This window comes from Miniopterus natalensis, chromosome 16 (assembly GCF_054644295.1).
Source record: "Miniopterus natalensis isolate mMinNat1 chromosome 16, mMinNat1.hap1, whole genome shotgun sequence".
Lineage (NCBI taxonomy): Eukaryota > Metazoa > Chordata > Mammalia > Chiroptera > Miniopteridae > Miniopterus > Miniopterus natalensis.
In genome coordinates, this window is record NC_142096.1 from 13,760,630 (window position 1) to 13,788,327 (window position 27,698).

A 27,698-nucleotide genomic window follows, 5' to 3' on the forward strand; every position below is an offset into this window, starting at 1 on the left:
AGCAGTTAGTTACCTACAAGGGAGCTCCCATAAGATAGCTGATTTCTCAACAGAAACCTTGCAGGCCAAAAGGGAGTGGCAAGAAATATTCAAAGTGATGAAAAGCAAGAACCTATAACCAAGATTGCTCTACCCAGCAAAGCTATCACTTAGAATTGAAGGTCAGATAAAGAGCTTCACAAACAAGGAAAAGCTAAAGGAGTTTGTCACCTTTAAGTACAGACCAGTACTACATGGAATGTTGAAGGGTCTTCTTTAAGAAGCACCTATGAACAAAAGAATCTGACGAACTAAATAGATCCAGAGACACTGAAGCATGCAACAGACTGTCATATCTCAGAGGGAAGGGGACTGGGAAGATTCACCAAAGAAGTTATATGCATATATGCATAACCACGGACACAGACAATAATGGGGTGAAGGCTTGGGAACAGGGTGGGAGTGAAGTGGAGGGGATCAACTGGGGGGAAATATAGGACACCTGTAATACTTTCAACAATAAAGATGAACTTAAAAATTTTTTTACAGCTTATAACATAACTTTTATTAGAAAAGTTATACATAACATAGCATCAACTATTTTCAAGAACAATATTAAACCCAATAAGCAACAAAAACCAGACTAACAAAATGTGTAACAAGAAACTAATGACCTTTCTATAATCAAACATTCAATTATCTACAATGTCTTTTTACAAAGGGGGAAAAATCAACGGCTTACAGGCACATTATAGTGAAAATAAAGCTGCAATAGCAATTTTATACAATTACCATTCTCAAGAAAATGAATCATTAAAACAGTAATTACGTGTTCACAAATTTAAAACATTTCACTTAATTTTAAATTATTGGATATACACTGAAGTCTGAGTTTTGAACGTGATTTTTTTTTTCCACAAAAGTGCCAACACTTAAGCTAGAACTCTCAGTGTAATTCGGCCCTAAAAAGTTAAGACATTTTGATAATCATAAGTCACATAATTTCTGGTGCTATCTGGTCTGTTAATTATAAAGCCTTTATTTGGATGTTTTTCTTCACTTAAATTATAGGAAACCAGATATAGGATTTGTTGCAAAGCTACTGAAGTTCCAAACACAGTATGTGCAGCGTTGGAAAGAGAGGTCAGTAATAAAACTTATAATAAATATCAGAGAAGCCATAGTTTTTACAGCATTGTCTGCTACAGGTTAAGTCAACCAGGTGTATGATTTCCCATCAGTCTGCCCTCCTTTTAGCTGGCACAGCAATTTCTAGTTTCATGATCTGAATACTCAAATATACCCAAACATCTTTTTAAAACTTTGATTTATAGCTCCTGGAAAATTATAAATGTTTAAATTCATTCTACTCTAAAAAGTCTATTTCTGCTCATTTTAGAGCCTCACTAAAACAACAGATTTCAGGATAGTTAAGGTTCATTAAAAATATTCATGGAATGATTTATAAAATAGAACACTTTAAACCAAGTCCTATCATTTGTAGCTGAAGGGGATGAGTTACAACACAATTTCCCACACCCCCTTGGTCATCATGGAATTACAGTTTATGTATCTCGAGGACAATCTCTGTTTTGGGCACCATCACTAAGAACAATGGTTACCAAGAAGACTGCCAGTGTTACTGATGGGAAAAGACAATTTCTTTCTAAGACTCACACCCTAGTTCTTAAATGGTCAGACATTTTTCCTGACAAGTTTTCCTTTCCAATGCAGTAATGGAGAACAAAGCTAAAAATCCTGACTTTTGACTGCTACTCAACATTATTGCATGTGCCAATATTGAACACATATGTTCTGAACTGTTAAAATAACCTTCTGGTCCTTGGGGTGCTTGTTTTCTCCATCAGAATACAAACACAATCCATACAAGCAGTTTCCCTTAAAGATGAAACTGATAAATTTAAAATACTGGAAAAAATGAAGAAAAAGGCAGAGACTTTGTACAGACAAAAATCTGAATTTTCTTAAAGGGTTTGTGTGCCCTACACATGGGGGCAATTTGTACACACTAGTGAAATGAACACTAGCTACAATGCTTCTAAGCTGCTCAAATAATGTGGAACCTTGGTCCAGGTGTTGCGATGATGTCACTGTACGGTTCTTCCTGTGTCAGCTCAATAGCTTGCTGCTTTTTAAGAACCAAGAAACTGTAGAACTTTGCTGCAGCTTGCTTTCTGTTCGTGTTTCGACATAACTCAAGCAAACTGATAGATTCAGCTCCAGTTTTAGCAAGAGCTCGCTGAAATAAAAAAAGAAAGAATAAAATGAAAGTAATTTATATAGTAAGATGCCACTCTGGGATACTGGAAAAGGTATACTGTATTTTCACTCTTTTGGAGGCTGGAAGTAGACTTCTTGGAATAGTAACAGTCTCACATTAATCAAGAAGACAAAAAGAAAGTATATCTAAAATCATAAATCCAGGGATTATTATTAAAATGACTCATTTCTTTGGACACCTAATGTGATACAACAGTCAAATCTAGCACTTGTATTTCTTAAATTTCAACTAATTCCAGCTATCCTTTGAATCTATTTTAGGAAACCTTGAGCAACTTCCCTGGTATGTCATCCATGCTTAAGATATCTCGCTTGTACCTGATACTTTAAGGCCCAAGGGTAAGTAACATCTGACATTACAATGATTCAACAAATTTAATGATTCAGAGAAATTAAGTAAGATCACACACAAAGGAATACCATAAATCACCACTACAATTCTGCTTTTTGAGATAAACCATAGGAAAGTATTCCCCTGAATAACTTCCAGGCTAACCCCTTGGCCTAACAGTTTATGTATTAAAATAGTTTAAAATATATAGTTCTAGAAAAAGTTTCACAAAGGTAGGTTTTCTGGTTATAGCACTTTCTGAGGGAGTAATGCCACAAGTCCTTGCTGAAGATTCCAAGACTGCACCGGCATACCTGAAGACCATGCAGCATCTGCTGAGTCCTTTTGTTCCATCTTCTTTCTTCTTGATCTTGATCACCACCAGAAGCATCTTCATCCTGAAGGAAGATGACCCCACACATTAAAAAAATAAACTCATAAAACTCTGCGATAAAACTCTGCTGCAAAAGGAAATATTTCTCTATCTCCTGAAAGCTCTAAATGGAACTATTTTGACTAACAGGAAATTATACTTGATGCTGCTGAAAAATCACTTAGATTTAGTATCAAGTTTGTCTTTCTTAAATTTACAAAGGAAAGTCCTCTGTACCTACAGGCAAACATCTGGCTGAACAGATGATTCTGTACTGGTCTGTAAAGATGTGGTCTATACAGCATGGTCCATGGACTACTGCTGGGTGGTTATTTGGCCCCTGTTAACATAAGGAACTTACGCTGAGATATTAATCATCTATGCCACCAAACATACTGATGATCTCAACTGAATATGTACATATTATTTTTTGGAGCATGATATTCTAGATGAGCTATTATCTTCTGGCAGATTTCTAATCTCACTGTGGACCAGTACCAAAAAGAGGCCACAACCTAGCAAAAATGAGTAAGTTATTGTTCTATATGGTGTTTTAAAAGAAATGGGCTATGACCCATAATATATATTTTACTTGAGCCACCTAGCTCCCAGGCGATGTTAGAACTACCCACCATGTTCCAAAGAGCCAGAAGTGAACAGCTTTACAACATAATAGGAAGCACAGTGATTTTTAAATACCAATTCAATGCTAAGATAATGGCACACTGCACTACATAGGCTAGGGTAGTTCTGGGGCTCAATTTTGACTTTAAAACAATGTAGTGCTCATATGAAATCCTAAGCAATAAGTGCTTATGAAGTCTATGGCTGGCATAATGATAAATTACATCCCACCCCAGTCTAACGAAAAAAATTCATGCATGAAAAATGTTTGGTTATCTGAGTTCCAGACCACAGATAACAGTACTAATAAGAAATGACAATCGACTACTGACCACAAGGTAATGAAATCAGCTACAATTTAGATGTCAAGCAAAAAGAGTCAGTGCAGGGCAGTCCCCTGTCCCTGAAAGCCACCTGGGAGCAATGAGGTACAGCACAGCATAGTCTGTATTCTCAATGACAAGCCAGACCCATGTGCATCGGTGAAACCCTGCTTGTGTCTGAACGTGCTTCATCCCTCGGGAGGGAGCAGCGCAGCAGAGCCGGAAGGGGCCCTGCGTGGCGGGGCGGGCTGTGCAGAGCCTTACCTCCTCCTCCTCCTCCTCCTCCTTCTCCTTCTCTTTCTCCTTCTCCTTCTCTGGCAGAAGGTCCAGCTCAGGGATTAACTGACAGATGTTTGGAGGCTCTTCTGGGGGCAGCTCTACAGGCGGGATTTCCATCTGCTCTACCTGCTGAGGCTTAAAGCAATAAAAATAAGGCAATTAAAGGTGCATATTTTAAGGGTAGCTTCTTTTAAATATGCAAATACATAGTTGCTAAAGTTTTCAAAATGAAAGAAACACTGGGCCATGGCGCTGTGCTTCCTTGCAATCAGAAACTGGTTATACAGGGCAGGGCAAAAGGAGGCTTTCGGGTGTTCTTGTGGAAAATAATACAAGAAAACTTTTCACACACAACTGTAAATCTACTTTTGCCCCACCCTGTATCTTTTTATTTTTTTTACTTATAAAGCACAACATTAAAGTATCGTAGTTTGCAAAAGAAATGAATCCATTATCTTATTATTCTAGAACAAAAATGTTTCTATACTTACTTTTCAGGAGTCAAAAACTTAAAAGTCTATGTGAGAAATGTGCAAGTAAGAAAAACTATACACAGTAAACATCCTCCAAACTCTCTACAGTAGCATTTAAAAAGAAACACAGAACAACTCTAGGGCAGTGCAAAAAACCCTTACCATCAATTAGCCTGGTACTATCACCATTACTGCATAAAACTGCTTTAAGGCTATCACAACTAAGCTTGGGCTGTAAATAGTCTTGAAGCTTATGGAAGCAAATAAAGACATTATTTTTGGGGTCCATCTCTTGAATTTCCTTCCTCTTAGGCTTACTATTAACAGTTGAGAGCATTAAAAAACTGTAACAAACCAAAGGAATGGCAAGGAACAATTACCAGGAGAGGTACTAGAATAACACATTTATCTACCTGTCCCCATTCCGATTCCTGAGCTCAGAGAGAAAAATGCTCCTTTCGACAACTTCTTACCACCAGAGGGCACAGAGAACTAGTTCTTAAAACTGGCAGAGTATCTGGCCAATACCTCTTGATGGAGGCTGAACCAAGAGCCTCCTTTACTCAGATTCACTTATTCTATGTAGACTTAAAGGTTGAGAAGTCCTAAGTCAGACCTTACTTCCTTTCCACCTATTTTAGTTTCCATATCTTTAGTAAACTTAATGGTAGCTAGTCTGATGAAGTAACCAGATGTTACTTCACTTTCTTTCAGCAATTTGAAAAGGATACTCTGATTACTTAATACGATAGCCTAAAAGTGCCTAGTATTGGAGATATGCAAGAATATTTGGTAAAGATTTAACCAGAACCTGGAACAGAATAGTGCACCCAGGAATAAACCCACACATATCCAGTCAATTAATTTACAACAAAAAAGCCAAGAATATTTAACAGGCAAAGGACAGTCTCTTCTATATATGGTGCCAAAAAACCTGGATCCCTAATCTCTTACACCAAACACAAAATAGAATCATTAAAGACTTGTATGGTTTCTGGTATTGCATTCAAACTCCTAGAAGGAATTATAGGCCATAAGCTCTTTGATATTGATCTTGGCAATGATTTTTTGGATCTGACATCAAAAGCAGAAATAAAAAGGCAACCTACAGAATGAAGAAAATATTTGCAACTCATATATTTAAAAAATATTAACCCTTTATCAGATAAAAAACTCTCACAACTCAAGTAAAAAAAAATCTGATTAATGGAAACAACCTAAATGTCTGTCAGTGAATAAAGACATGACACACACACACACAATGGAGTACTTGCTCAGCCATGAGAAAGAAGAAAATCATGTCATTTGCAACATCATGGATGAACCTTGAGGGCATTATGCTAAGTGAAATAAGTCAGACACGGAAAGACAAATATGGTATGATACTGCTTATATGTGGAATCTAGACATGCCAAACTCATGTAAGTGGAGAGAATGGTGGTTACTAGTGTAACCTCTAGTTATAAGATGAAATTCTGTGGATTTAATACACAGTACAATGATCATAATTAATATGTAATTATGTACTAAAGTAGTTGAGAGAGTAGATATTAAGAGTTCTCATCACAAGAAAAATTTTAACTATGTGAGGTAATGAATGTTAACTTATTGTAATCATTTCATAATATTTACATATATCAAAACATTACGCTTTCACCTTAAACTAACACAGTTACGTTAATTATTTCTTAATAAAACTGGAAAATGTTCAATCTTGTTCATAAAGAAAAGAAAACAAGATAAAGTGGTTAGACACCTGGAACTGGAAGTGACAACCTGTCCCCACTTGGCTTGGAATGTGCAAGAATCTACTAGCTTATTTTCAAGTACAAAAATTCTATTTATCAGAAAGTTTCATTTTACTGACAAAAGATTTAATACATGTAGAGTTTAACAGGTTCAATATACTGCTTTTCTTATTTTATCTAGAATTGTCAAATTCACCCTGAACTAATGTTTAAGAAAAATAAAACCAGAACCAAGTTCAGAGTCAAGGATGCTCACTTTAGGCCACTCTGAAGCAAGACTATCCAAGAGTCAGAAAGACTGACAACTCCTAGAGCATCTTCTTTCACTTAAGGCACATTGTGCTCATACCACTGGCTACCATTCTTCCTCTCTGGGCCCATTACTTTGCATTTCCTGCCTGAACCAAGATACTTTAAAAGGGCTCCTTAACACTTGCTACTACTAGGGATTTAAAATGATTGTCTGAATGCCCCCAAACATCGTGATGGAAGAGATGTGCTTACTTACAGGGATCACAGGCTCTGGGTCAATTTGTCCTGCTTTTCGCTTAACTCCCTGAGGTGGTGGTGGGGGCATGGCTGACTCATCCAAGTTTGTTCTGCTGGTCTCCATCACTGACTCCTGGAGGCGGCTTGGCTCTTCCAAAATGGGCTCATCTGCAATTGGCCGTATGAAGAGACTTAGGTCATACAGTCTTAAACAGTATTTCAGAACCATTTACTTTTAATACTAATACACTAAGATATAGGTACTTTCTCTAATGAAGATGGCCAAGTAAAATTTTACCTCCACAAAGGTTAGTCAATTTATAACAATACACTTAAAGGTGGGAAAGGACCTTAAAAGTCTCATCTCTAGTCCAATACAGGACAATCCTTCAGCAGACTATCATGCAGCCAGAAAACTTCATATCTAACAAAGCAATCACACAATATAATAAGGCATGCATTTTGTTGTCCAAAAGTGGAGTATACTCCCTTGTTCCTGATTTCTTTTATTTCGATAATATATAGGTAAATTTTAAGCCAAATGTTCATGTAAACTTCATCAGGGAACTATACCAATAGAACAGACCGATAACATCACGCTGCTGGTGTTGCTGTTGCTGGTCCTCTCTGGGAACCTCTGGATTTTCAAATTCTTTGAGGAATTCATCCAAATTATCAGCCTCTCCTCCTTTCCTCCTTTTTCTAAGATCTTCTGGAACTAGAGGTGTAAGACAGCGTGTAAAGAGCTATAAAAAAAATTAAGAAAAAAAACTATTTTAAATACAAGATTTCAAATTATAGCTTCAGCTAAATTTTTAAAAAGATGGAAGTTAAAAATTGAAATCCACTGTCTTGTAACTCAGAGATAGGACTTAGGTTTTAATTTATTTGCCTGAAGTTTATTTTCATATTGATACTTAAAATTCAATCCAACTGGGATCATACCAAATAGCTTTATGTAGAGCTTTTTCACTTATTATTATATATGGTAATCTAATTAACTACCATTTTAACATTTTAAATGCCTGCATAATATTCCATACACACATAGGTCTCACGCTTGAACCACTTTTAAATATTTTAAGTTTCGTTTAAAAATTTTAAATGTAAACAACAATGTAATTGAACATCTTCAGAGAAATTGCTTTTCCATATTGTGAATTACTTCCTTAGGAAAAACTCCTATAATAAGATCACTAAGTCAAAAAATATAAACATAAATCTTCCAAATAAATACTGTATATGACCATGCTTTCAACAAATAGCAGTTTTACCATTGTCTTGCCGCTATGAAACACTTCAAATTTAGAACACAGTGAAATAAAGTAAAATCAATTGGTTCAACTTTAGGAAGAAGTTAACAGCCTAACAGCATTGCATCATTAGAAGCCTCAGAATCTTTCTTTGGAATACTCTGGAATCTAGTGAGCAGACAGGGCCTATTCTCATAAAGCCAGTGGGAACAGTATAACCATGATGTTTTATCCAGAAAGCAACAACTAAAGATAACAGATTTGAAGCACAGTGCACAAGTAAAGCAACAGAACTAATAGTTTATCAAAGGAGGTTGAGAGAGATTAAAAATGTCAGTAGTTTCTTTGTACAGGGAATATTCATTCTACATCTTTTAGAAATGCAAGTGTCACTCATTTATCATGATCTTTCAGATCAAGTTATGTTCAGCATACTGAGATTTAAGAAAGAAAGAAAGGCACCATATAGTTGAAAAATACTTGACCAAAAATTATTCAAAGAAAGGTTTTAAAGGTATTTTTGAAAATGGTCAAAATGTACATGAAATAAAAAATTCTGCAAACTGGATTACCTTCAGTAGTCTGTTATTCCACAAAGGCTGGGCAGGTAAAGAGAACAGTTTTTCCACTCCTCCTGTCTCTTTCCACATCATCAATTTCTTGGTGGGTGGTGCCAGATCCAAAGTTGTAACAATGTCAGAATAATCACTAAGTTGGGCTCTAATGGTCTTGCTATCCAACTCTTTGACGCTGTCAACAATTAGCTTCCTCTTCCTCTTGGCTTTTGTTTCTTTGACTGAAATGATAAAAGATGGTCATTTTCCTGAGAGGGCAGCATAAACCACACAGAACCAGACTTGGTCTCACTGTATTGTTTTTCTACAAACCCAATCCAGAAGTAAAACCTCATGAGGGCAGAATCTCTCATTTTTGTTTTGTTTTTTAAAGATTTTTATATTGGTTTTGAGAGAGAGAGAGAGAAGGAGGGAGAGGGGAAGATAGAAAAACATCAATGTGAGAGGGAAATGTTGATCAGCTGCCTCCTACACGCCCCCACCAGGGATCAAGCCAGCAACCAGGGCATGTGCCCAGACTGGGAAGTGAACCAGCAATCTTTCCGGTGTACCGGTGCACTAGATGATGCCCAACCAACTAGCAACACCAGTCAGGGCCAGAATCTCTTTTAAATGAGGCTTCCCAAGCAACATGCAGAATAAAGGCTGGCAATCAACAGGTGTTCAATAAAAATTTTCTGAATAAATGAATATGTATTTAGTACAAAATGAGTAAAATAACTCAAGAACCAATTCATATTTACCTATGTAACTTTATACAGTAAACATGGAATATATCACACTTGGGCTCAAGTTCTGGGTTGCCTTATTAGTTGAGTGAAAGGTAAGAAAAGTTAACTTCATCTTGCTTACCTCCCTCTTCATTTTCTTATTTGCAATATGGCCAACCACATATAGCAGTTGTAAAATATTTAGACCGTTTGGCATAGATTGAGTCCTCCATAAATGGTTGCAATTACTATGATTTTATTGGCAAAGTTACAATTCATATATGGCAGTTGTACAAGCAGCTTGATGACGTGAAACAAGCCCAAACCGTCAGATGGACCTGGAACTCCACCACAGACACATATATTTATTTCTAAACCTTAGTAAAACTTTGCACAGTAGGCAGTGTTATCTCAGTTTCTGAAGATAACAGAAAAGCTCATAGGATTAAATAAATTCCTTAAGATTTCATCCTGTCACACATGTTATACCCCATAGGTTTTCTTTTGTTTTTTAATCCTCACCTGAGGACATGTTTTTATTGATTTGAGAGAGGCAGAGGGAGAGAAACAGACAGATTGCCTCCTGTACACACCCTGACCAGAAATTGAACCCGTGACCCTTTAGTGCACAGGATCACACTTGAACCAACTGAGCCACACAGGCCAGGGCTCCCACAGCTTTTTATATATAAATTATTTGAGTGGTTCAACATTTAAAAAGATTTTTTAGAGTGACAGCCTTTGTCTAAACTGTCCTCCAGCTACTGAGAGTTCCCTTCCTTGAAAGTAAAAGTTCTTAAAATAGCTGAAAAATCCTATTTGAAACACTGCAGCTTATCCCCTTTACCTCATTTATAGTCCTCTGTAATATGTCACTAATACAGCACATATTTTACTTACTCATGGTCTCCTAATTAGTGTTGCATGAGGATAAAGATTTCACTGTTACATTTTAGTTCCTAAACAGTCAGGTACTTAGTAAACACTCTTTAAAAACCAGAAGCCCAAGTCACACATAATTTTTGGTGACCAGATTTTAAGTAGAAAACCCAAAAGGTTAACCTTGTTCTTTTCAAAAGTAATAACTATATCTTGAAATATACTGTAACTGATTTCAAGTATTCCATCCCATTCTACCCATAAACCATCTAGAAATTTTAAAGTTTCACATCCAAATTATATATCTCAAATTGCCTCTTTCATTCAGAAGCAGCAACCCCAATTAAATGTTTTGTTATGTTTCTTAATAAGCACCATGGCAACAATACTGCTTTTAGAATCTTTGATAGTTCCAGTTTAAAAAGAAAAAGTATTTTTAGGTTTTCCTAGATTGCAGCTAGAGTATATAGAACTTTAGAAGTCCTGTATTTTACTATAAAACAGCTTCCAATGTTTTCTAATTGTTACACACATGACCTGTTGGCACTTTGGGAATCCAGAAAGACAAAGATACATAATAGCAGACAACTTGTTCTATGTTTTTATATTTCACAACAACACATACAAATATTCTGATACATGACTGCGACAAAGTAGAAAGATTATCTAAAAATGAGAGCAGTTTAGTGGACAACAGCCAGAACGAGGAAGTTCAGTCGAAAGGTATGCTCACCAGTGATATCAATCGGTTCCAAAGCAAAGGCTTCTTCTTCATTGGGAACAAGTGTTGTCTGATCAGTCATAGTTGGCAGTGGTTCGACAGGGTCCACTGAATCGGGACTATCAGGGCCACCCACTATAAAAACAGAAAACTGGTCACAAAAGGCTTGGTATTTACAGATACCCCACAAATGGCGAACGAGTTCCTGAAACACTGGAAAAAACACCAACCTACCACTGGTACCAAGAAAAGAGTTTTCTAGTTCTGAGGAAGTCCCTCCAAAGCTGAACCCAACTGGACAAAAAAGGGGGCGGGGCATGTGGTTAACCACCTGAGGCTCAGAGCCAGTGATCGATCATGAGCACTGCCGGCCCCACCTTTCGGCGTGGCTCGTCCACGCCCACCCTCTGGGAACCACAGGCCAGGCCCAGGCCACTCAGCGCCAGCTGCTTACTTGACACGTTATCGTCCTCGTCCATGTCATCGTGCGCCGGCTGCTCCGGCAGCATCACCCCCGTCTCCGACAGCGCAGGGGGGTCATCGAAGATGCCGCCATCATTATTGCTAATGAGTTTGTCATCTGAAATGGGGAATGCAATTTAGCTACATTTTATGAAAGAAATGCTAAAAGAACAATACCCAATCACTGGGAAAATAAAACTATGTTAAAATGGATTAAATTTAAAAATTTAAATCTGTATTCAATTTGCATCTGTTTCTCTTCTCTACAAGGTCGTGTGCAAAAGAATAAAACACTTAGTATATAAACACATTTCTCATTTCTAACTTACGCTCCCTAGTTATCTCTATTTAAAACATATCTACTTATCGTAGATCTCAAACACCAGCAGAGCAGTTTTAAGGACTAGTAAAATTTAAAACTGAGAATGTTTACTGAGCCAAGGGTCACAGTTCACACATACATGCCGAGAGAGTTACTCGAGAAACAGGATTAACAGCAGCTCTAACACATGAATGAAGAAACTATGTCAGAATAGCCACCTGTGACCTACCTAATATGCCACCATCATTTCCTTCTCCGAAATTGTCATCCTTATACTGGTCTTCATATTCTAGATGGTTAATTTTCTCATTCAGATTGCTGGTGCTCTGTTCGGGCTCTAACAGGAGGTTAGAAGCACTAGTGCTGACCAACATGTCGTCATCCTCAAAAGCACTGCCTTCTCTCATTATCTCACGGTCATCCATTCCAAAGTCACCTGAATAAATTTTAGTTAGTCATTAGCTGAAAAAAGTTAGAAACATCACTGTTACAAAAAAAAGGTTAATGATTTATAATTATGATGTCATATTTGCTTTCTGAAGTCTTCTTTATCTTTGAATGTTAAAACATCTAGTTTAAATTTCAAATCTTTAGCATCTATATATTTCATAAACTGATGCTCGGGCATGACTAGCAAATTCAAAGGTAAGATCCAAATTTAGGTTATCCTAAATATAAGAAAATCTAAATATGTATCCCTGTTAGGTTACATTAACATTCACAGACTTAAACTTTGTTATAATAGGTTTTCATCAAGAAAAGAATTTGGCTTGCTACCAGACTGAACACTATTCCAAAAGAACGGGTGCACAATGCAACTGTTCCAACACAGATAGTTTAAAAGTGCACATTACGTCAACGTTGAGACTTTTCACACAAATCAATATATGCTTTATCACTGTGTAAGTAGGAGCAGGCAAAGAAAGAACTCTAAGTCTGGTGCATAAATGGAAATGATGCTTAATAAACTGGTAGGAAGGGAAGTTCTTTTAAAATATCTCACATGTAAAAATGTGTGAGATGAAATTTTGTTATTCTGTCATTGTGAATGTAACATATGTCTGGTTTTCTTTTTCAAATTGCTAGCAGTGCCAAGCTTAATTATAACATAGCTAGTAGCTAGTGATTTGTTTCTCTATTACCAAAATCATTTTCTTGTAGGATACTGATGTTCCCAACTTCTTCTCTCATGGTTATCTCTTCCACTCTACTCTGGTTCAGGCTGAACTGCTGGGCTACATCGATGTCACTATAAAAAAAATTTCAAATACATTTTAGTCAAGTCTCATTGTAATTATAAAGTAATAAACATAGTCCAAGAACCTGAATGATCTGAATGTTAATTTAATTTGTATTTAAATTTTAAAGCCATCAATGACCAGCAAGCAAAATATAATATATAGAAATCACTACATAAGGCAATATGGTATATACAGGAAAAACATAAGGGGGAGATAGAGCTAGTGTAGATTCCTGAGAGGCTATGACACATATCAACCAAGTGCAGTATGCAGACTGCATACTCAAACAAGCTAGAAGGGATAAAAAGGGCTGTGTGTGTCAACTGGGACATTTGAATGCTAACTGGATATATACTAAGGAATTACTTCAATTTTTCTAACAATATGATGCTATTATGGGTATGTTTTAAAAATTCCTTACTTCCAAAGCGACACATACTGAGGTATTTACAGAATTCAAGATATGTGTTATTTGCTTTAAAATAATTCAGTGGGGACTGGAAGGTGAGTTGGGGAAGAACATATGAAATAAAATTGCCAATCATTGATAATTAACTCACACACACACAAAAATCAAAATGATGCAAATTTAATTAGGAGTCATAGATAATTTTAAAAAGCAGAGAAATTTGTCAAAAGATAAATGGGATTTGGTATAGAGGGTTTCTTGGTGGTCAACAGTGCTCATCAATCACTTAGAAACTTACAGTCACATTTCATGTCATGGTAGTGATAGCTGGATTTTGAGGACTTGAGGAGAGAAACAATATACCACAGTATTCTGCTATAATGGCCATCTCTGTACAACTTTCTCCTGTTAAATGTGTGTTTTGACAATGACTCTTTCATGCTCTTCAAAAAAAGCTACCTCATATATTTATTAAAATAAAAATACAAAAATTGTGGCTGAGTATAGTTTGGCAAAAAAAAAGAGAAAATTATGAGTAGATGATTTTAATATATTCTCCTAAAGAAAAATCATAAAGCAATAGTTCAAGTTTACTGATATCCTGATGTAAAGCACACACCTGGACAACTGTTCTGTTTATATAAGCTTTGACCTAAGCACATGAGAATTCTTGTATCTTAGCTGTGTTAAAACTGATTACCTTTTACACTATTTTCTCCTCATAGAGGCACTTCTAGATTATAGTTAGAAATACATATACTTCCATTTAGGCTCTACTATCCTTAATGAAAGAGTATGTATTTCAGCTAAATATTAATTCAATGTCGAGACTGTACATTGTACAAGCCAGTATGTTTTCTTGTAGACCAAGTCAACAATTAAAAAAATAAAAACAAGACATACTCTAAGTCAGGCAGTGGCTGATCAAAGTCATGAAATTCTTCAGGTAAGGTAATAGCATTGTAGGCAGCTTCTCGGTTTTCCTCAGGCAGGTCAACAACACCTGGAAAAGAAATGAGAAGCTTCAAGGACTGGCTACACCAGATTATTTTGGGATACAAGAAAGGTAAAGTCGGTGTGATTTCGTAAGGTTCTATTCTAGAAGGGCGATAACATGTAAAGTACACTGAAGCACAAGTACTTTTGTTTCTCTATAATCATAAACCCTACTACTTCCTTTACAAAAAAAAGTCAAAGCACTAATTATGCACAAAGCTAGTAAGTCTTTATAAGAGCATATGAACAAATAGTTAAAGATAAGCATGGAATTTATAAGGAACATGGAATGACTGCAAACCAGTACCCCAAATGTTAAGAGGAGTTGATTTTTTAAGGAAAGTGAGACTATAAGAGATTAATTTCCTTTATATTTTTCAAGCTGTCTGTAATAAATGCACATTACTTTAAAGACAAAACAAAAAAGTGTGTTATTTAAACACAATGCACTTAGTAACTGTGTCAGAAATCATTCAAGTATCACAGCCTCTGCTTAAATATTTTGCTTTTAAAATATCATCTCAGATCTAAAAAATTTCACTATTCATACAGTAAAATAAATTCAAGTACTAGAATATAACCTTACTAGAAAATACTGTATAAAGCATCTCTCTTATACATTCAGATTACTTTTATTAGAATAAAATTTCATCAATGCTTTAAAAATTATTTGAGAAAAATCAAAACCTCAAATTTTCTTTTCTGAGCTGTATTTTTAAAAATCATGTAATAACTGGTTTCCAACAGTTTAATCTCTCACGACTGAGTTCTACGTAAGTTGCTACAAGGGGGTTAAACGAAAAAGGCAGCTCCAAAGGAAGAAAAAAGAAGGGGTGATTGTCACAATTACATAGGTAGAACAAAAGTAAAGTGGGCTTCCTCCTCGAACCCCTGCCCCTCGAAGCCTTGCTGTATTTTGAAGGGTCCTTTGTACTGAAATTAAAATAGGACATGCTGATATAGAATTTTTTTTTTTAAGTAGTGTTTCACACCAAGCATAAGAAAGTCCAAAATTTTTTAAAAAGTCAACAATACCTGGCCGAAAAGCCATCTTTATCTTAATGAATGCTTCATTACAGTCTGCAAGGAGGTATTTGGCTTTTCTGTGATAGATTCGAACTACTCCCAGTAAGAGATGTCCTGATGTTCGAAGTGCCATCTTTACCTGTGAACAAAACATTGATATTAATCTAATTTATAAAGTTAATTTTCTGGTTTTATAGGTAATCATACCCCAAAGCTTGTATTTTGTTCAATTTATAGGCAGTTTTTACTTTATTTCTTCCTATTTTTAAAATCATTTATTTGAAGTTATCTCCATCACCTGTATTTTCTCACTCCCTTTACCTGTCAATTCCCCAAGTACCCCCAAAGGATAGACTAGCAGTAATTCATGAAGTTAACACAGACAGACATGAAGGTAGCCATGAAGCAGGTACTAAAGCATTTAGTGGATTGTTGTCATTAGCACACTAAGGAGCATGTGGCACTTTTAAAGGCCAATCCAGAGCCACTGCTCCTTGATGGCTATCTGAACTAACTGATTCTGTTTGGGAAACAAATGTCCCCATGGAAGGGTGATTGTTTCATTCTTCTCTGCTAATGCCTACTCTTTTTTAAAAAATCCTCACCCAAGGATATTTTTTCCACAGCTTTTCAGAGAGACAGAGAGAGAGTGGAAGAAGGGAGAAAGAGAAACGAGACAGAGAGAGAGAAACATCGATGTGAGAGAGACACACTGACTGACTGCCTCTCGCAGGAGCCCTGACCAGGGATCAAGCATGGGATCCTTTAAGTCCCCAGGCCAACGCTCTAACCACTGAGCCAAACTGGCTAGGCACTAATGCTTACCCCGGAGTGAGCATGTTAACAGCTCAGCCAAAGAAGTAAGTATAAAGTATGTCAAGGAGCTCCTAAGAAAGGTTCCCCATGAAAGAAACATGCCCCCTCCTCCCTCTCCTGCACTGCAAGTGGGTGGGGTCTGGAGCTGCTTACAGTCACCCTGTACCAAAGAGGCCCGAAAGTGTGAGGACAAGAAGCCAACACACTCAAAATGGTGAGTCCTTGGGTGACATCACTGACCTGCTGAATCAACCCTGTGTCTTTCTATTTCTAAACTTCTAATCAAGTAAGACTGTTCATTTCCTTACTGTATAAGCCGCTTTCATGGAGATTTTAGTACCCGACTGGAAAGCTGCCTAGTCATAAAGGAAAATGGCGCCCATCTTTTTTCACGGGGAAATACACTCCTTGGCCTGTTTTTCCAAGGTAGATCTTGATAAACGCTTATGTGGGATGAGATGCAGTAGTTGGAAAAAGAATGAGAGAAGTAAACACCCCACGTACACAGAAGGATTCAAAGTTCCTCTGGCTATGGATACCAAGAAAAAATTTTGAGGGAATAAGACAACATGAACTCATACTTCCTCAGGTCATTTTCCAAATCATATCATAAAACTCAGCAAATTCTAAGGTAGCAAAGAACATTATTAAACATTTTCTTAAATTATAACTAAGAAATTACATTACTTACAAAACATGTTACTTTTAAGTTATATGTGCCCTCTCTACAGTACCTAGAATTCCATTTATAATGACTCTCAGGGTCTATATTTAAGGCCACTTGACGTGAGTTACAGCAAAAATTATGAAGTATACTGCTAAAGTTTACTGCTATAAATTCTAAAGTTATAATAAATATGATAAAAATCCAGGACTTATTGCTATGAATGGAAAATGAAAATCTTTTATAATATGGTCTTAGGAAACTTAATATTGACTGTACCTTCACCTAAGAAAGGAAGAGAGAGAAAAACCAAAACACTTTTGCTTGCCATTATCTTGTCCAGAATTAACCACCTTTACAAGCAGTGTTTGGGTAAAGGCTTTCTTTCTGGATTAATTTGGTTCAAAGTTTAGCTCCTAGCTCATGCTAAGAGCACAGGTATAATGAAGAACACAGTTTCTATATCCAGGGAGAGTTCTGCAGAGGTTGCCAGTGCCTGTTCCAACCACACAAAAGGGAAAAAAGAGAAGGCACGCAATACCAACTGAGCCATGTCTGGCACTTGCTCTAAACAACTAAACCAGCATTCCCAACTGCATACCAAGAGCAAACATTAGAAATTTTCAGATCATCACTTTACCCTGTGGAAATATCTTTCTATTCTATCACAATAAAGTAAAATCAATCAAATAAAAACCCACTTAGAAATGGTTCTTAAATTAAGTTATCTCTTCCAATATACTCTGCAATTTTTTATATTATTCCTGAACCTAAGGATGCCTTGCTTTGCGGCTGTTGGTGCATACTATTTGTCTTGTCCCTAACAGGGTGCAAAGTACTCTGCACATACTATGAAAAAACTTGTTGTCCTTTTAAGGACATGCAAATCACCCTCAATATTTGCTTATGGATGTTAAAGATTACCCACATATATCATTTTAAAGAAAAGAGCTAAATTTCTCCTTTTCCATAAATTTATCTCAATAAGCATACCTATAAAAAAGTGAAAATCATGTTTCCATACAATTCGACTGGCAGTGCAATCTGGTACAATCTCCTCACAGAGGAAACGTTAATGCCTATCAGTAATCTAAAAATGTGAATTTATCACCTGGCCCTTCAATTACATTCCTAAACATTAAGGTTAAGGAAAGACTTATAGGTGTGAAGATTTAGCAAGCAATGTTTACTAAATGGTTTTTTAAAAAGAGAAAAATAAAGACAACCTGCAATCCTACCACCTCAAGAAGCCTTCACCAGTACTCTGGTTGGCCTTCTAGGCCTTCACGTAGGCACGTACTCATCATTTTCCTTCTTTTTGTGTGTGTACGTAAAAACTCCATCATCCTGTTTTGTAAAGAGACTGTTTAAAAAAGGCTCTTTTGATAACATTATCATAATTTTTAATGGCTGCACTGCATAAGACCAGAGGAACTAAAATAAAAAAATTTAGGAAAAAACATGGATTATTAGAAAAAAAAATACTGATAACATAAATCATACGTAATCAACACAAGTCCATAATTCTCTACCCAAAATCCTAGGGGCCAAATGTGGTTTGGAATTCAGAACTTCTGAATATTATAAAGGTAAGGCAGTACATCTGCTATATACTAAAACATCCCCAGGAGTGTACAGAGCAGCCTCCCACAATCATACACATTAATATTTCTATAGTGAATTTATGAATATGCAAATTACCTTGCTTCAATTTTGGTCAAGTCTGTTTCTGTTTTTCTGTATTTAAGTTCTGTGGATAGAGACTATGACACTGCAATGCAACCATTAAAAAATGACAGAACTATGACCAGAGCTTTTCCTGAATGCAGTCTTGTTACAAAACATATTAATTAATGAAGTATTTGTGTACATGCATAAAAAGACAAAAATTATGTGTAAAACACATGCACAAATTAAAGTCTAGAAGACATCAAAATACTAAAGGTTTCTATAGGTGGTAAGGCTATTAGGTTACTTCTTTTCCTCTGTAAAGTTTTCATTTTAATAAAGTTTTGAAATTAGTATTGTCTTAGAAATAACATGACAGAAATGTCTTTAAAACCAATAAATTCTAGTAGCTATAACTCTAAAACCAGCAAAAATTCCACATGCAGACACTTTATAATTTACTCTAATTCCAAATACAAACTCTCACTTTCCCCATCTAAAACATACACTTTCCCATGTAACTTTTCTGAACAAGTCTCTGCAACATCCATGCTTTAATTCTCCAAGAACACCTCACTCTTTCAGCAATAAAGAACTAGTCTTATTCATTTAACACATTATGCCAATATTGTCCAAACTACCTATGCTAAGGAGTAGCTCCCAATGCTGATCCAGACAGCTGTGATTTTGAACGTTTTTACAACAGGACAATTAGTGCATGTATGTATAAGGTCCAGGAGAGGACTTTTAGAACACAGATGTTATAGATATAAAATATTTAAGGGCTTCCCTTATTTTGAGATTCCTTCGTACATTTTTGAAGTCAACATGTCTGTTCTTCAATGAAATGCTAATGATGAATTGCATCTGTGTGTTTTAAAGATCCTTTCTTGGCAACACAAAAGCCCCATACTACTCTACGTTATTCTATTTCTAAGAAATCCAAGGGTGGAAATCACTGCTTCAGAACAGTTTCAGAGGATGTTAATAAAAGCTTCTCCAGGAACAGAGCAGTCAACAAGGCAGATAAGGGCAGGACATACATGACGCTTCCCTTCTAGCGGGAGATAGAGAGGAATTAAATATTTTGGAGAAGAGCACAGAAAGCACCCAAGTCCTGAGATGGGGAAAAAGTCTTCAAGAAACAGCAAGTAGTCAGTCCTGTGAAGTTTAGGTGGAGCAAGTGGTATGGATACTATCTGCTAGATAGATAAGACAGATCTGCCCCCTATAACCTTTTCTAATTAATACGTCTTTATTTTGAATATTTTGTAAATTCCCAAATGAGGAGCGCTCACACACATATTTTAGCATAAAAATATCTAGAAAGCCAAATATAAAATATTTGGGTACTGCCTGAACTCATGGTTATCTACAGGCAAATGAAAATATCTGCATGAGGAGAGAATATCAAACTGGAACTCTGGATAATCTATGGATTCTCTTTGCCTCCAATATACGTAGATGCCTACTTAAAAGTTGATTTATAGAAGTCTATTTTACACATCAACAATCAATCAACAAAATGAATGAAAATAACAGTATCAAACATACCTTAGGTGAGATGATACTCTCCACACTGCTCTCTAAATTACACTCAAACACATGGGCTTTGGTGAGCTTCTTATCCCAATGGGCCGCTAGCCAAATTTTGGCCAGAGGCCCTCTTTTACTGAGGACAAAATGTGCGTAGAACATTGTTCTGGTTGACTATCGAACAGGAGGAAAAAACCTGAAAAGGAAAAAAGTTAATATAAATACATGTAAGAATTGAAATATTTATCACAACATATAAGCAGTCTGAAAAGTTTCCTATTTCATACTAAAAGTATGAAAACTATAAAAGGATTGAATTTAGTATGCATTAAAAATAGCACAACCTGTTGCTTTACTTTTAAGAGGGCAGAAAAAGACCCCAAAATATTAAAAGCTGAAGGGAAAGGGGCAAGAGTCAAATTATACCCACGCCCTGCTGCCACCTTAAAAGTGCTACTTCCTTTTAAAGTAAAACTGTCACCAGAGAACTATCATTTTTGAAGTTCCATCAAGTGTTAATTCCATTCCTATCCTGATTCTTGACCATGGAGAAAGTCTGCTTCTGACCAAAAGCTAGAGAATGTATTCTTCATGGCAAGAAAAGAATGCCCAAGAAGAAAAACATTCAGGCACAAATATTCATCAATGTGTAAACTTCCATTTTTGGAACCCCATTAAAAACTAAGATTTTCTCAGCTTTATACAATAATCAGTATCTCATGATGAGCACTCTGCTAAGCATTTCATATTCCACCAAGCAAAGACAAATAGGTGGGTTGGGCCTATGGTGAGTAGTTTAGAATAGCTGAAGCTTAAAAAAATAAAGTATTGTATCTAGTTATTTCAACTCAAGAACTTGAAAAGCACTTGTCTACTTATAATTTAAAAACTAAATTCAAGACAATGATACAGTGTAACATTTATCTTATGCTAATAGTCTTAGCATAAATACAAGTATGTTATTCACATTCTCTTTCTTTCCGCAAGCTAATGTATTAATACAGAAGGAAAAAAGGCAGCCTGAACATTCCAGCTTAGAGTATATTAACTGTGTAAATCGCTTTTGCCCTTATATTATTTTTCCCCTTTTCATACATTTTAAAAAGTCTATTTGCCAAATGAATTCCTATCTTTTTCTAAAATGCCCACAAATAGAATATGTGATGCTTTTACAGAAATAAACTCAAGCACACCCATAACACAGGAAAAGTACTTCAAAACCAGGCCACTGACACTGACACAGCGTATGCAACAGTTCTTTGCCACATGTGTAGATCTGTGAAACCATCACCCACGCAAGTAAGATATAGAGCTAATTCTTCATCACAAAGTTACTTCCCCCCGCTTCCTTGCTTGGTACTATTCCTATGCCCTGTCAACCACCATTCTCTTTTTCATCTCTAATTTTGTCATTTGGAGAACGTTGCAGAAATTGAATTGTATAGTATGTGACTTTTTGGACTCAGCATAATGCTCTTGAGATACATCTAAATTGTTGCATGTATCAACAGTATGCTCCTTCTTATTGCTGACTAGCATTCCATGGGATGCATATACTACAATTTACTTAGCAATTCATCTCTTGAAGGACATTTGGTTGTTTCCAGTTTTTGGCTACTGCAAATAAAACTGCTATAAGTATGTGTGTATATAGACTCTTTGTGAGCATACATTTTCATTTCTCTAGGACAAATGTCCTGAAGTGTGATTTCTGGATAGCATGGCTGAGTGTATGTTTAAGTTTTTGAAGAAACTTTAATATAACCCCTATCAAAATCCTACTGTGATTTTTTTTATTGGTATTGAAAAGACTTTTTCTAAAGTTTATATGGAAAGGAAAAGGGACTAAAATAGCTAAAACTGTTTTGAAAAAAAAAAGTCTACCCAATTTCAAGACTTATTATATAGCTACAGTAGGCTGTAGCTATATAGTATGGCAGAAAGACACACAGATCAATGGAATAGAACAGATAGCACAGAAATAGATCCACAAAAATAAGCCCAACTGACTTTTCATAAAGATGCAGAAGCAATTCAAAGAAGGAAGAATAGTCTTTTCAACAAATGGTGCTTGAGTGACTGGATATCATCCACAGGCAAAAAAAAAAAATGAACCTTGACTCAAACCTCACACATTATATAAAAATTAATTTAAAATAAATCACAGACTTAAATGCAAAACTATAAAGTTTTTAGGAAAAAAAATATGGAAACCCTTTAGTACCTAAAACTTGGTTAAGAATTTTTAGACATGACACCAAAAACATGTCCCATAAGAAAAAACACACCAATAAGCTGGCTTTTATCAAATATAAATTTTCCTCTACAAAGGAGCCCACCGAGGATGCAAAAACAAGATACAGTGGGGAAAAAAGTATTTGCAAATTCTGTATCTGACAGGGACCTGGATCTAGAATATATAAAAACCTCTCAAAACCAGAGTTTAAAAAATCCAATTAGAAAATGAGCAACAGAAATGAGCAATTTCACAGAAAAGGATATACTGGTAGCAAATAAGAAGAAGAGATGCTCAACATCACCAGTAATTAAGACTTCACCACACACCTATTACAAGAGCTAAAATAAAAATTAATGTTAACAACAGTGCTGGTGAGGATACCCAGAAGCAGCACCTCTCAGTCACCGCTAGTGGAATGTAAACTTTCTTTTGAATTAGCTTTTTTAAAAAAAAGATCCAGAGTAAGTTAATTCTAATTTTTGTTTTAAAATGAGAACTTTGCTTACTGTCCTTTCAATTAAAAACTGTGCCCATTCTTTCCAATGATGTACGGAAAATATACATTAGTTAAACGTATCAGAGGCAAGAGATTGCATGCCTGTCAAAAATGTTTGGGAGGGTGGAGGTGCAGGAGTAATTCAGTCAGGTTTGCCTCATCTCCGTTTTCTATTGTAGCAAAGGGTATTCAAATTCTCATTCTCTGAACAGATGCTCCTAGGGGGTCATTAATTCACACTTGGAAAATTTTCTCAAAAGAAAAAAATAAAACAGGTTTCACCAACTGCCTAATGCTGTGAACTCTATCTCAAATACAGAGTTAAGGAAAGAACTAATGAATATTAAGCCAGGAAGAATTCAGATCAAACACTCTAAGGCAGAAGCATTAAATAATGTCTCAAGTGTATGCTGTATCCCACTTAGAAATATTTTATAGATCAGAATATATTGCCATAGTCAAAGACAGCCTCCTGTGTTGCAAATCAGTGCTTCTACTTGAAGCCTTCAAGTTAGCACAAAAATTAAGCTGCCTCTACAGCACTAAAAATAAAACCTACAGGATTTTGTAGCAATCCAATATGGCAGTGTTCTTAGAAATATAGTCACTGTCAGATACAAGTCCCAAGTGCTACTCCACAAGACAGCTGTGTTCCAAATAAAAACCCCTTCTTAATATTTAGCTTCTAGAATACTGCCTGCCACATGACAACTACTAAATATGTGCTTAATGAATAAGGAAATAAGATATACCAAGTGATCTAATAGTTGAAATATGTAAATAATTCTGGAGATTTTAGAAATTAAAACTACTGGTACTTCTCAACAGGTGTCAGTAAGTCATGGCCAGCACTTCAGCTACTAAGAGAGTACCATGCCTAAAATATCCCAGCTATGCAGAGGCAGAGATTCCTAAATAGATGTTTTCTTGACATGGGACTGGGGGGGGGGGGGGGTAACTACAGCAGAGTGCTGCTGAAATTATTTGGGGAAATAATTAGCAAGAGGAAATCATCCTAATAACTAAAGGAAGCCTGAGGTACAGTGGTGAATCAACTATTGGCTTATATCTAAATAAGGAGAAAGTGTAATCACTGTTGCCTTTTAAACCATTTCTCTCCCTTAATAATACCAAACTTTAGCCAGCCTTAAAACAAAAAAGTTGATTAATCTCTGCAGGTTCTGAAGATTCTAAATTTTGCTAACCCTTTACAGAAGACCTTAGCAGAAGGCCAGCATCCCAGAGCATAGTTTAGAAATTTTGATGTCTCAATTTTTTCTAAAGCAGCAAACAACTTTTTTCAATTGCTCCTAAAAAAATAAATTTAAGTCTGATGTGAAATGGCAGAAAGACTGATATTTTAGAACACATTCAGGAATGTAAAAACCCAGCATTTTCTTTAAGATCTTTTCAAAAAGCCAAAGTCAAGTTACAGCTCATGTATCTACAGTGATGTTCGTGGACAGTGGTTGTATATGGCCTCTTTGAAAGGCAATTTAAGCAACATCTTATGAAAATTTCAAACACTCATACTTCCTAATCAGAAACTGTACTGCCAGAAATAATGCCAAAGATATACTTAGAGATGTATAACATTAATACTAAAAATTTGTTTAAATCTTACTAAGCTCTAAGTATTTTACGTATCCATCCTCTTCATGACAGCCCTATAAAGTAAATTTATACTGGTCCATTTTACAGGCCAGAAAACAAAGAAAAAGACGGTAAGTAATGTGTCAAAAGTCACTAATGTTTAATGCAAACGGAACTTGAACTTCAGAGCCCACACCTCTAATTGTAACACTATGTTGCCTAGCCAGCATGACTTTTAATAGCAAAAGATTAGAAATACAGTAACCCACCTGGGCAGTAATAACAGACTTTTAACAAGTTAATACAGCCATATAACAGAATTCCAAGCAGCCTTGAACAAGGATAATATATGTATTTGAAAAGAGGGCTTGCACTAGCCAGTTTCCCTCAGTGGTTAGAGCTGTCGGCCCTCGGACTGAAGGGTGACGGGTTCAATTCCAGCCAAGGGTACATACCTCTGAAAAGTAATGGAAAAAATATCCTCAGGTGAGGATTAAAAAAAAAGGTAGAAGAAAAAAAAAAGAGGGCTCTCTACATAAATTACCTGCACATGCATAAGCACGACATATCTGTGTTGTACAAATGAAAGTGATGACAATGGTCACCTCTGGAAAGTGGATCTGCTTGGAAAGTAAGGCCTACGCTTTTGTACTATTTGATTTTTTTTTTTTTTAAACCTTGGGACATACACATACATCACCTATTCAAAGTAAAATTATATTGGGAGTCATGACCACTCCATTAACTAGCAAGTTAAGCGGCTTAATCTGTGTAGTTCACTTTCCTATAAAAACCTGAAAGGTTTAAATTCAGTGATTTACTACCCTTGGAAAATGCCAAAACCTGAGATGATAATGGAACTCTCTCTCTGGGGTGGGGGTGGGGGGCTAGGGGAGTGTTTCAGGGACAGAAGGTATTTCCAACCCTTCACACTAGAGATCCCCCCTTTTTGGTACTAACATTCTTTGAACAAGAGTTTTACAATCAGTCCTCAGTTCAAATTCTGCTCTTTCCTTAGTTGTTTTGTAATGGTTAGAAGTCACTTAACATCCGAGTTTCCGCTTTCTCATTTATAAAATGTGGTAATATTTACCAGACACGGTTATGAGAATTACCTAGAACAGCATACCTAAGACAGCGCTGCTGTGGATGAAAACAATTTCAAAAAACTCACACAATATATACTAATCAGCATGATCATGCCTAACAATTTTGACATTACATTTAAACAAAAAACACAGAATATTTACTTCTCAAGAATTAGAAGTTTCTCTTTTGTACCAAACTACAAAGACAAAACTGCTAAGAATTTTATGTTCCAATAAATAGGAATTGGGAAATTCTCAACTTTAAGAATACATTTAATTAAAACGTAATTCTAGAGTGTACTAATGTGTTGTCTTTATAAACATAAAAAAGGTAAATAAAGGTCATACTCTACCAATGTAATTCTGACTTGAGTACAAAAAAGCTCTGTTATGCACTTGCTGTCATCTCAGCTACCTACAAACTGTTAAGTAACTTAATCACTGGATATTAATCAGCCTCATCAATGTCTTGTTTCAAAAACAATTAGTTGCCTTCAACATTAAACAAAGAAACTTACTGACTCTGTAACGTAGCAAAGCTTCTCCAGCCTTGTCACCAAACTTCTGCAGACTCACACAGCTCACTGGCATTTATATTCAATTTCAGAAAACAGGGACAACTTTTCTGGAATTTAGTGATTATTCTAAACCGTGTAACGGGAGCCAAGATTAACTTTCGCTCGTAGAGAAGCCGATAAACACAACCCTTTACCAGAAACCATAAAAAACACAGGCGCGTTTCTGAACGCTCAAGACAGCCTGACAAATCACAAGGTGGCCAGACAGACCCTCCAGCGTTTCCTCCTTTCAAATTTGAAGAAGGCCGCTCAGTCGGGCAGCACAGCTCGAAAGCGTCGCCCCACACTCGCACGGGTCATCCGCAGCCTTTCTCAGCGAGGAAAAAGGCACCAAGCATTTGTCACACACACACCTCCCCAATGCGTCTGCACAGCCCAGAGTCTTCATCGTTAGAAAAGTCGGGGGGCGGGGGGACGACACACCAATTTTGCTCATTTCCTAAGAATCAGAAGCAGCTTCCCTAGATCGCGCTTTCTATTGGCCTGTCCGATATTAATTCCCAAACGTAAAATTTCTTCCTTTAAAAAAAAAAAAAAAAGGGGAGGGGAAGCAGCAGCAGCCCCTGGCCAGGGGCCCGCCGCCGCCCTGCGGCCCCGCGGCGCCCGCGAGTCTCCGACCCCCGCACCCACGCTCGCCGGACCGTAGCTGCCCCTCGGGGCTGACATCGCGGGCGCCGGGCCCGCCGCCGCCGCCTCCAGCCCCGACTCCCGCGTCTTCCCAGCCAGCCAGCCAGCCATTTTTACCCGAGGAGTAGGCGGCCCGGTCCCTAGAGCGGGCTCGTTCAAACCTCCTCCCCTCCCTGGACACCCGCGGCTCCAGGTTTCCTCTGCCTCCTCGGGGAGATGCTGCTCCCCAAGGAGCCCGCACAGTAACGGCTTTGGGGGCCTTGGAACGGGCCACAACCGATTGTTACCGAACAGGCGACGATGCGGGCCCAGGCTGCGCGGGTCCCAGCCCAGGGCGGGCCCGGGGAGAAGCGGCCCGGGCGGGCGGCGCCGCCGCTCGGGGGCTCCCGGGTGGCTGCCCCGCCGGCGTCCCGGGGGGCGGCGAGTGCCGCCTTCTCCCGCCCCCCGGAGTCCGGCTCCCCGATCGCGAGACGGCGGGGAAGGGGTGGGGGGAGGGAGCAGGAGGATACGGAGGGGTCGGCCGAGGAGCTTACCTAGCTCTCCGCCGGGAGTAGAGCGGGCTGGGTGGCCTGGGGAGGGGAAAAGGGTCGGGGGAGGGGGCGGGGAAAGGGGGGGAGCCCTTGTGAGGTATAGCTTCGGAGCAGCCCCCGCCGCCGCCACAGCCGACGCCTCCTCCTTTCCGATTCACTCAAACAAACAAGATGGCTGCCGTTACGGCGCAGCTCTTCCTGCCGCCCAAATTCTCGGTTCAAATCGGCAGGATGTTTACGGTCAAAATGGTACCTGTGCGCCTGCGCGGCTCGCGCGAGCCCCCAGCGGCAGCGACGCAGGCGCAATGACCACTTCCTTTTCTTTGGCACCCGCGTCCGGGTCGGACGG

At 37.4% G+C, this 27,698-nt stretch overlaps 1 protein-coding gene across 7 annotated transcripts; it reads right to left on the minus strand.

Annotated features, from left to right (window-relative positions):
* Nucleotides 1-517: 517 nt before the first annotated feature.
* On the minus strand, nt 518-27,441 carry RAD21 (RAD21 cohesin complex component). 7 transcript variants are annotated; one of them, XM_087825366.1, is made up of 14 exons: nt 27,353-27,441; nt 20,217-20,394; nt 15,524-15,653; nt 14,396-14,495; nt 12,985-13,091; nt 12,072-12,278; nt 11,513-11,638; nt 11,071-11,193; nt 8,746-8,969; nt 7,507-7,666; nt 6,940-7,088; nt 4,196-4,345; nt 2,926-3,009; nt 518-2,239 (listed from the first exon to the last, which is right to left on the minus strand). In XM_087825366.1, the coding sequence occupies exons 2-14, from the start codon at nt 20,358-20,360 to the stop codon at nt 2,048-2,050; spliced, it is 1,896 nt and encodes a 631-aa protein (XP_087681492.1). In that variant the 5' UTR covers nt 20,361-20,394; nt 27,353-27,441; the 3' UTR covers nt 518-2,047. The 7 variants fall into 7 exon arrangements, with proteins under 7 accessions (XP_087681492.1, XP_087681493.1, XP_087681494.1 ...); XM_087825367.1 differs by lacking the exon at nt 27,353-27,441 and adding an exon at nt 27,107-27,190; XM_087825368.1 differs by lacking the exon at nt 27,353-27,441 and adding an exon at nt 26,937-27,014.
* Between the last annotated feature and the right edge of the window lie 257 nt (nt 27,442-27,698).

Bases quoted from the DNA above. Each gene is read 5' to 3' on its own strand.
- RAD21 (XM_087825366.1), bottom strand. From the start codon at position 20,360: ATGTTCTACGCACATTTTGTCCTCAGTAAAAGAGGGCCTCTGGCCAAA. The intron at 14,496-15,523 runs GTATTGTTGACT...TTTCTTTTCCAG, and splicing joins AAAGATGGCTTTTCGGCCAG to GTGTTGTTGACCTGCCTGAG. The intron at 12,279-12,984 runs GTAATAGAGAAA...AAATTTATTCAG, and splicing joins CCTACAAGAAAATGATTTTG to GTGACTTTGGAATGGATGAC.